General features: G+C 34.8%; 1 protein-coding gene across 1 annotated transcript; it reads right to left on the reverse strand.

Annotated features, from left to right (window-relative positions):
- Positions 1 to 2756: 2756 nt before the first annotated feature.
- On the reverse strand, positions 2757 to 3182 carry LOC141714979 (uncharacterized). Its single transcript, XM_074518469.1, has one exon. The coding sequence runs from the start codon at positions 3180 to 3182 to the stop codon at positions 2757 to 2759; it is 426 nt and encodes a 141-aa protein (XP_074374570.1).
- Between the last annotated feature and the right edge of the window lie 8168 nt (positions 3183 to 11350).

The following is an 11350-nucleotide window of genomic DNA, read 5'->3' on the forward strand; positions in this document are numbered from 1 at the left end:
CATTACCGGGGAATAAGTCTCTTCGTAATCAATTCCCGGTCTCTGCGAGAAGCCTTGTGCAACAAGACGTGCCTTATATCTTACAACTTCATTTTTCTCATTTCTTTTACGCACAAATACCCATATATATCCAACAAGTTTTATACCTGCAGGTGTTTGGACAATAGGTCCAAAAACTTGGCATTTTTCAAGTGATTTTAATTCTGCTTCAATAGCTTCTTTCCACTTTGGCCAATCATTTCTTCTTTTACATTCATAGATCGATCTAGGCTCATGATCCTCGATTTCCTTAGAAATGTCAAGTGTAGCTGCATATACAAATATATCATCATGACAATTTCTTTTCTGTTCCACCTCTTTCCTGAAATGACATAATTTATCGAGATCTCTTCATTGTCAACAATTTCAGGTGTTTGATCATCCTTGGAAGACGTCTCTTCAGTGATCAATTCTATGATGCCATTTGATTGTCTAACTTCCTTATCAAGTTTCCTTGTTTTTTTTGGAGTTTTATCCTTGATCCAATTGGTCTACCATGCTTCTGGCGTGCTTTAGACTCATTTGCTAGCATGATTTTATTATTTTCTTCAGGAAGTTTAATCTTACAAAGAACATTAACAGCTGGTATATGTGACTTTGTCACATTCTTGACATCAGTAAAAGCATCAGGCAATCTATTTGCGACTTCTTGTAGGTGGATAATCTTTTGAACTGCAAGTTCATATTGATTTGTACGAGGGTCATAATGAGACAGGGATACTGCATTCCACAAAATTTCTTGCTTTTCTTTTTCGAATTTTGTCTTATCTCCCCCTAATGCAGGAAAAACTGTCTCATCAAATTGACAATTGACAAATCTTGCCGTGAATAAATCACCAGTCATGGGCTCCAAATATTTAATAATCGAGGGAGAATCAAATCCAACATATACCCCTAATCTTCTTTGGGTCCCATTTTTGTTCGTTGGGGAGGGGATATTGGAACATAAACTGCACACCCAAAAACTTTCAAGTGAGAGATATTTGGTTCTTGACCATTTACTAGTTGTAGTGGGGAATATTTATGATAAGAAGTCGGTCTTAACCGAACTAAAGAAGCCGCATGTAAAATTGCATGCCCCCATGCAGAATTTGGTAAATTTGTTTTCATAAGTAATGGTCTTGCAATTAACTGTAACCTTTTAATGAAAGACTCAGCAAGACCATTTTGAGTGTGTGTGTGGGCAACAGAATGTTCCACTTCAATCCCAATTGACATACAATAATCATTAAAATATTGGGATGTAAATTCTCCTGCATTGTCCAATCTTATTTTCTTTATATTATGATCAGGAAATTGTGCTCTTAATCGAATTATTTGAGCAAGAAGTCGTGTAAAAGCAACATTACGAGTGGACAATAAAGTAACATGTGACCATCGTGTGGATGCATCAATGAGTACCACAAAATATTGAAATGGTCCACTGGATGGGGTAATAGGTCCACATATATCTCCTTGAATTCGCTCCAAAAATTTTGTGCATTCGATTGCAACTTTCACAGGAGATGGTTTTGTTATCAATTTTCCTTGAAAAAAAGCAACACATGAAAAATCTTTGGACAATGGAACAATTTTGTTTTTGAGTGGATGTCCATTTGAATTTTCAATAATTCTTCGCATCATTGTTGAACCCGGATGGCCTAAACGATCATGTCATATAATAAAATTTCTCGGGTCAACAAACCTTTTATTAATAGTCATATGTGACTCAATTGGATTTATGAAAGTATAATATAATCCAGAATTATATGATGGGAGTTTTTCTATCAATGTTTCCTCCCTGAGACAATAGTCGTGATACATAAATATTCATTTTCATGTTCATTTGTTGTCTCAATATGATAGCCATTCTGGCGTATATCTTTAAAACTCAAAAGATTTCTTTTTGATCGGGTGGAAAATATTGCATTTGCAATCAATAAACATGTACCATTAGGTAGCACTATACTTGCTCTTCCGGAGCCTTCAATTCTATCTGATGCACCCGATATTGTATTTACATTAGCTTTGGCTAATGCTAGATGCGAAAAATATTTCTGATTTTTTAAAATTGTATGTGTGGTTGCACTATCCGCCAAACAAAAAGATTCCTCATCTCTTTTAACATATGATGAGAGGCTGCTAGCCATATTTCTTCATGAAAAATAAAATTTAAATCAGAAGTAGAAGTTAAACATCTCAAGTACTTCATTAACGAAAGAAAATTACATATGCAACTGATAATAATGATTATCATAGTTCAAAGTTTAAAAATAGATAGTCCAACATAAAGAAAAAGTTCAACTAGCACAGTAAGATCTTGTTTAATTATGCTCATCACCACCAAATTTAGGCATGTTCACATCAATATCTTCAAAGAAATCACCAACTTCCATGTGAGTAAAGCCCGAAGGATCAACTTGATCGTCACTTCCGAGGTGTGATTCAAGATAGGCGATCCCCAAAGGATCATTCTGTTCGGTGAAATTAGTTCCAACATTTTTCAAAGATGCCTGATATAGGTCAACAAAGTGTTTGGAGGTACGACATGTACTTCTCCAATGACCTTTCATTCCACAACGACTACAAGTACTTTCACCCCTTTTAACCATCGTACTTCCCTCGGGTTTCTCCTCATTTGTTGTCCTTTTCTGGTAGTAAGATTTTCTTTTAAAGTTCGGAGGATTTTGTTGATTACTACGGCCTCGACCACGCCCAAAACCACGACCACGGGCACGTCAATGCCCACGTCCACGTCCACGACCACTTCCATATCCATGCCCATGCCCACGTCCAAATGATTTATTATCTCTATATTCATTGTTAGTCACCGCATTCACTTCAGGGAATGGGGTTGAGCCAATTGGACTTGCTTGATAATTTTTCATCAAAAGTTCATTATTTTGTTCAGTAAGAAGCAAGATAGAAATCAGCTCAGAATATTTCGTGAATCCACGTTCACGATATTGTTGCTGCAAAAGCATATTGTTGGCATGGAAAGTGGAATATGTTTTTTCCAACATATCTTTGTCGGTGATATTCTCGCTACATAATTTCAATTGAGATGTAATTTTAAACATGGCAGAGTTATACTCGCTCACACTTTTATAATCTTGCAATCGCAAGTGTAGCCAATCATAGTGAGCTTTAGGAAGTATCACCATTTTCTAGTGGTCATATCTTTCTTTGAGATCCTTCCAAAGAGTTGATGGATCTTTAATAGTCAGATATTCAGTTTTCAATTCTTCATCAAGGTGATGGCGAAGAAATATCATGGCTTTTGCCTTGTCTTGTACAGAGGTTTTATTTCCCTCTTTTATGGTGTCACCGAGACCCATTGCACTAAGATGGATTTCAGCATCAAGAATCCATGTCAAATAATTTTTGCCGGTGACATCAAGTGCGTTGAACTCAAGTTTTGTAAGATTCGATATTATCACTAAAAACAAAAGAGATCAAATTATAATCGTCATCAATATTTATACACATAAATAGAATATAATATTATAATTTGTTTACGACAAAATAGCAAATAATAATCAAAAGAAAACAAGTTATCAATTTATCTCGTAAAGCAATTTAAAACTTTTTGTTTATTAAGTCGCTACTTTAAATGATATAGGAATTCCTAGCCTGATTAATCTTATAATCAACATAGTGAATTAATGTATAACTACTTAATTTACTACATTTATTTTATTTTATTAAGTTCATATAAAACAGCAAGTTGTGTTGTCATATCTGCCAAAGCAGAAACTTGCTCAAGCATAAAGGAACTCAAGGCAGTAACGACCAAATATGGTATATGATTATCAAGATAAACTTAAGCAAGCGAGTCTGAATTTCTATCACAACCTCAATTTATAATTTAAGAATGCTAGGAATTTTAAATCCATGAACAAGTAGGTATCAAAGTACAGGGGTTAATGATAGATATTTACATCATGTGTATTAAGCTAAGTAGTACAAGCAAATGAATACAAATTTTACTCCGCAACTAGTAATACATGATTTAAAATTATACTAGAAGACTTATCAAAAACAGTTGGTGGCAGAACACTAACATCAATAAACAAACAAAAGTTTAAAGTTGATTTTCATTAAAATAGTCTTAGTTTACATTTTGTATACCAAGCCATGCATGAAAACAAGTATCAATATTACGACTAAATGCTAACAATTTGTAAATCACATAAAAGAAATTTAGGAGTTTAATAGTTTAGTGTTTGTGCGTAAAAAAAAACAAAAGTGCAGAAGTTTTAAAGAGAAAGCAACAGAAGCAAAGATAAATAGTTGGCATACTTACAGCACCTAAACAAGAACAGAAGAACACTATAAAAGGCCGCAAGCTGGAAATTTTCCCTTCTCTCCTTTTTATACTATCGTGCTGATAACGTGTTATATATAACATAATATATAAGAGACTTTGAGAGAGAACTAACTAATAAGAAAAGAGAACATCTTATTCTTGTGTACATAACCATGATACAAGCAAGCCTTATATAGGCTAGTAGGATGAATGTTACAAGAAAATGGAGAGCCAAAAGTCTCTAATTAATGTAGGCATACGAAAAACCAAAAGTCATCTACTAATTACATAACAATAATTGATTTTTGGGGGTATTTGGTTAAATATTTTGACATTAGTAGTGATAAAAATCTGTTGGGCCATTTTGATTACCATGGGTCATAATTGGGTCATCCCATTTACTCTTAAAATTACGGTTTCTCGAAATTATTAAGGTTTTCATTTTTGTAGAGTAAATGATGTAATTGTTTGAGGGCTTTTACCTGTTGTGATGTGGAGAGTGATTTATGAAGGTTGGATGTTCATTTTGTGGCCGGAGTTTGAGTAGCACCACCGCGGCAGCGGTGGTGATGGTGGTTGGTTGCTGGAAAATGAAGGAGAATGAGGGGGGTGGGTACGTGGGTGTTCATGTGGGATTATGTGTGTGTGTTTATGTTCCTATGTGTGTTCTGTGTTTGGAGTGACGGAGCCACCACCATTGACGGTGGTGGCGGCGTTCTAGGGTGGGAGTCGAGGCGAGAGAAAGAGAGAAAGATGAGAGAGAGGTGATCGGAGTTTGATCGGAAAAGGGGTTCAAGGGTGAATCTTGAAAAATGGTTTAGATAGGGTTATAGATCAGGAAGAGGGGAGTCTAAATCGAGAAAAAAATTCGTGTTTGGGCCTCGCAGGATTTTGGCCGACCGGTGACCGAAAGGTGGTTGCCACCGGCAGCCGCCATTGTTGATGCTGGAGGTAGAGAGGGGAAGAGGAAGGGTGTTGGGGAAGGAGGGATCAGAATAGTCCTTTGCTAATTTAATTGTTTTATTTGAATTAAGGTGAGAATATGATTAATAATATATCAAAATAAAAATAAAATGATAAATAAATGAAATAATGGGTGGAGATGAATAATAATTTAGGTGATTTTGAATCAAACTTTTAAAAAAGGGATTACAATGGTAGTAATGAGAAATATAGTAGGGTTTTTGGTTAATTAAATAATTAAATTTAAAAATATTATTCAAAAGTAAGTAAATGATTAGAATCAAGAATTATTTTAGATTTTAATTTTAAAATTTATAATTTGCGAGTAATTGATATTTTGTAATTAGGGATATTGTCTTCACTTAAAAGGAAGAACATGTTAATAAATATAATTTGGGAATGAGTGTAAGATTAGATTATTTAAATGACTAATTGAGTTATTTGCAAAAGCCGATAAATTCCCCCGATAGATAATAAATTTGATTTAAGTTTTTAATAAAAGGTAAATTATTAAAAATTAGCACTTGTGAAAATAACCAATAAAGTGCTCAATAAATATTCAAAGATTATTTAAGGTTCATAATTGGGTGTATTTTGAAATATTTGTACCAAAGTAATTAGATGGGATATTAAAAATAACGTTTGAGAAAGCAAAATTTAAGTGACCAATAAATAATATATTATTATGCATATTCTTGAAATATTTATACTAAAAATATTTTGGTGTGACTTATTATTTTAGAAAATACTCGAGGTGGAATTATTTAATACGGAAAGGTGAAATTTTCACTAGTGCGCTAAATATCGGAAACAAGGCAAGTTTCTTCTCCCCCTTTTTTTTGACATTTAAATATGTTTTGCTTATTGAATTTCAATATTTACAGATTTAATATTTGAACCCCTTATTCGTGATTATTTTCAGCCAAAACATCCCCAATCTAAGATCCATTGTTAGATTCTTTATTTATAACGAAATAATACACTCTATTTTCTCACGTGATTGTTCCTATTGTTCAGGGAAATTAATTTATTTATTATAGGTCAAATATAAATTCCTATATTCATCTAATTTATTCTAAAGTCTCAAAGTGATTCATCATTCGGATCGATTATTTAATTTCTATCAAGTCTTGCAATAATCTTTTACCAATTGATTGAACTCTTCCAAGACTCCTGATCAATAAACTGATTAGTTATTTTATTTTTTTCCATTTCCATAAAAATTCTTTCAAGATTTTTCTTTATTTTTAAAATTATTCGAGATTTTGGATTGACATGATTATTCTCATTTATTCGAGATAATCACCATGTTTGAAATGTATTGATATATTTTCCATGTCACTACCAAATTTTATTATTATCAAATAGAGCTTGGTTCATTGTTCAATCCAGAATATATGATATCCTATTATTTTTTCTGAAATTCCAAGTGATGCCAGTTAAAATGTGAAATGGAAACTGAATCGGGATGTGTTCATCTTTACTGGTCAATGTGGGGTTCCATTTCAGGTACTGGTCCTTCAGAGGCTTATATGGTTATATCTATTTAGGACTCATCTATCCTGGAGATTCCAGCACCACCTGTTATTATCGACTTGACTGATTCACCACCTGTTATCATTGACTTGACTGATTCTCCACCCCGTGATGAGGCATTTGTTTCTCTTATTGCTATTAAGGAGCCAATAGTTCAACCGACTGATGTCACCCCTACTTTCACCAGTCTAATTAATTTGACTCTGATTCCATCACCTATGATTCCAACTACCAATGGGATACCTACCGTCATGCCTCCTCGCGAGGAGGATCACTTGGCTGCTGACTTAGAGACTCACTTCCATCCTAAGCTATTAGAGATCACAACTTTGAGAGTAGGTGCTCCAATCATGCCTACCGCTGATATGTACCATTTTGAGACCATGGTTACTGCTGATCTTGAGCATGTTTCTACCCAGAGTATGGTACCTGTTAGGATCCCTGTTGTTCTTGAGCCCCTAGACATGGATATTGACCCACCTTCCCCAGTTTTGGCTTCATTCCCGTCTGAGATGCCAGTATATGATACTACACCCCCCCTGCCCCTACCATTACTGCTACACCTGCTACTTCAGGATTTGGGGGACTTATTGAGAGTTTGCCTTCTATATTTGTTAATATGGGAGGTTATCAGGTGGTTACTATTACATCCTTTCTTTACGAGGAGCTCCGACAGATGTATGATGAGGTGTATACTAGGTACCGGGAGGTATTTACGACCCGAGATGCTCTAATTAGAGTGATTGCTGAGAGACCTTCTATACCTTCACAGGAGGCAAGTACTATTAGGAGAAGGTTCATCATGGCGATTGTGCATTAGACCGCTACCACTGCTATTGCGGGTCTGTAAATGGACATTGCGGAGATGCCATTTATTAGCTCAGGAGCCGTGGGTACGGACTGATGTTGCTAGGATGATTGATCGAACCAGAAATCAATTTTTCAGAGGGTGGACGAGTTGTTCAGTCCATATTGACTTTGACTCAGTAGATATGACTTTTGCCTTTTAAGGGGTGGTATACATTATCATTTGCGCATTCCTACCTTTTGATGACCCAGTACATATATAGATGTTTCCAACTCGAGTAAAGTTGAGTCGATGACTTTGAGATGCTGATGGGATTGCACTCTTTTTGCTTTGCTGCAGTCCCGAGTTTCTGGACGTAGATATATTGATTTTTGATTACTAGATCATAAGTGTAGTAGGGACTTTTCATGTATTATATTTCACACGATTATGGGTCATTCAGATGCATTGATGATATTCCCGATTTGTGGGTCATACTTGATATTATGCATTGATGTATCAGACTTTTTGATAATTATGGGATATATATGATGATGTTGCATTCAACCTGAGATATTGTTTTCTACATTTTTGCACGATATTATTACTGTTGCATTTCATTTGAGCATATCTTAATGAACTTGTCAAACTAAAGAGAAACCAACAATTTTATTTATTTTAAACCGCACTCAGGTTTTCATACACATAAATATTTTCGAGAATAAAATCGCTTAAACTAAACCATTTTATACACTCTTTTAAGACTAACCCAAAAATTAGTTTACAAGATTTATTTAAAACCAAGATTTCTTACATAAGTGTCTTCACTTTGGTTATTCTACTATTTAAAATGACTTATTTCCGTTACAAAATAAAACAATATATTTTATTGATCTTTAAGTATGAAACCTGTTTTATTAAAACCCAAAATGTATTTTCAAAACAAACAACATTTCAACCTTAGCATTTTCAACCTTTTTGTTTTTTAAAAGAAAACCATGAAACAAGTACCATCATTTCACTTTCTTGAAAGGACCTTGGATATGACGAGTTCAATAGTGAAAAGATGCCATCTAAAAAAAAGAGTAAGACCCCCGAAGAACCCAAGACCAATCCCTGAGATGGAAGAGAGTGGAAACACTTCAGCCTCCACAAGAAGAATAACAAGAACAGAACCAAGATCAAGAGTAGAATAAAAATAAGAATCCATCCTCAAATGCTAATGATCCTACTACTCTTCTACTTGCTTTTCTACAAGAATGTACTCAGAATCCTCCACCTGAACCTAGGAGGTCACAAGTAGAATAGACTCAATCTATTGTATCTTTCAAATCTCTCAAATCTCTGAATCCTCCCGAATTTAAAGTTACCCCTGGCCCTGTCGAAGCTAGAATTTGTCTTAGAGAGATTGAGAACACTTTCAAAATTGTAGGAGTAGAAGAAAACAAGAAAACTATATTTGTGGCCTTCATATTAAAAGGTGAAGCTAATTATTGGTGGGAAGCGAAGACTACTATTGAGGGAACCCCGGTAATTTCGTGGGAAAGATTCAGTGCTTTGTTTCTTGAGAAGTACTTACCCAACCATCTAGAACAACAAATGAAGTTAAAGTTTTTAGAGTTGAAACAAGGAAACGTGACTGTTGTAGAGTACGAGAACAAGTTTTCTGAACTATCTAGGTTCGTACCCTATCACGTTAACACTGAAAAAAAGAGAGCTAGACATACGATTGAAAATGAAGAAAGCAACATATAACGGTTTTACAGTATATATATATATATATACAATTTATGATGAAGAACAGTAAAGTACAAATGAAGAACAAGAACAATTTTTTGCATATTTCAAGCGATTTATAGGATAAAATGGAGAAATGAAACAAGGATGACATACCTTTGAAGTTGGGAGATCGATTTAACGGAACAAAAGCGAAAAAAGTGCAGAAATGCCCGGAATCTGAGCTTTCTTGGCTTCAAACAATTGTATCGACGGTTTCAGAGAGAGAAGAGAGAAAATGTAGGTTTTTTACTTTACGAGGAGTATTTATAGGCAAGAGGAAATAGAGGGGTGATGACATGTGTAACAGCTGTCGACCACGTTTAAAATTTTTGATAAGCTTTTCACAAAAGGATGACGCGTTCACCAACAAAGATGCGTCCTCGTAAAAGTGGAAAGAGGTGTAAATTTTTGTTAATGTATCAATGGTTGAAACTCCAATTTTGATTTCAACTGTATATGGAATTTGGGGGGTAGTTTTTATAGCCAAAATTTGATATTGGCTCATTTTGAGTCAAGAATGAGTTAATTAGAATCAAATTGGGGCAAAATAATGAAGGATTAGGTTTTAAACTACAAGAAATAAGGGGTAGACGCATCCAACATGGAGGGTGCTCCCTCATTGGGTAAGATACATGTTGCGGGCCATTTGAGATTAATATTGCAATACAAAAGGAAGTGGGGGCCTCTCATAGAGTGAGGACGTGCGGAAGGAATAAGGCGCGCCTTCATAAACTAAAATACAAGAGATGGACTATCTACTGTTAGTTATATTTGATAATGTCATGTGTAATATGATTTGTGTTTAGTTTTCAGATCTTACTTAACATGACAAATCAGTACTTAACTGGAAATCAGCACTTATACTGAAGACAGAACTTAAAATATCAGAAATTAAGTTATCAGAACTTAAGTTATCAGAAGATATTTATCAGGAGATAATATCAGGACTTAAGATGACTTTCAGATAAGGCAGGCGGCTGATTGAAAGGAAAGAAGATCGAGACTAAGACAGAAAGAATTATGCATGAAGAAAGAATTCTATGAAGAATGGAATACTTGGAAGAAAAGATAACTAGTTGATATATTTTAGGAAGCAGAATTATATTCCATATCAATTAGAATTTATCTTGTAACTGTGTAGTATATAAACACAGGCATAGGGTTACACTATAAGTGTTATTATTATCGAAGTTATTATTCTTTGTAACCCTAGTAACTCTCGTGATAATTTATTCATCACTGAGAGAGAACAGTTCTTTGTAACAGAGTTTATTGTGTTAAATAAAATCTGTGTTTTGTTACTTGAGTTCTTATATTCGATTTGATTGTAGTAAAAACTGTATTCAACCCCCTTTTACAGTGTGTGTGACCTAACAAGTGGTATCAGAGCAATCTGTTAACACACAAACAGTTTAAGATCCAAAAACAATCATGTCTGAAGAAGAAACTCCAATCAAACCCACCAAAACTGAAGAACCTCCAAAAACTATAACCCATAGTCCATATGAGACTATAAGAGTTCCCATGTTGAAACCTTCTGAGTATTCCATATGGAAAGTGAAGATGGCTATGTTTCTGGAAGCTACAGATCTAGAATATCTCGACAGGATTAATGAAGGACCACATATGCCAACCAAACTCTCTGTAGGAAGTTGCAGGTCAGCCAGCAAAGTCTGTACCAGAGGAGGAAAGTGATTACACTGCTGAAGATATCTCATCGATTGCGAAGGATGCAAAGGTAAGACACTTGCTGCATAGTGCCATTGATAATTTCATGTCAAACTGGGGTAATTCAATGCAAGACTGTAAAAGAGATATGGGATGCTTTGGAAATAAGGTGTCAGGGAACTAATTAATCAAGAAGAACAGGAAGACTATACTCACTCAAGAGTATGAGCACTTTGTGTAACACCCCCAGATCCGGGGTCAGGGATCCGGGTCGTCACGGTCTTTCTTTC

The sequence above is a fragment of the Apium graveolens genome, chromosome 3, assembly GCF_009905375.1.
Source record: "Apium graveolens cultivar Ventura chromosome 3, ASM990537v1, whole genome shotgun sequence".
NCBI lineage: Eukaryota > Viridiplantae > Streptophyta > Magnoliopsida > Apiales > Apiaceae > Apium > Apium graveolens.

Coding starts and splice junctions, on each gene's coding strand:
- LOC141714979 (XM_074518469.1), bottom strand. CDS start 3,182: ATGGTGATACTTCCTAAAGCTCACTATGATTGGCTACACTTGCGATTG.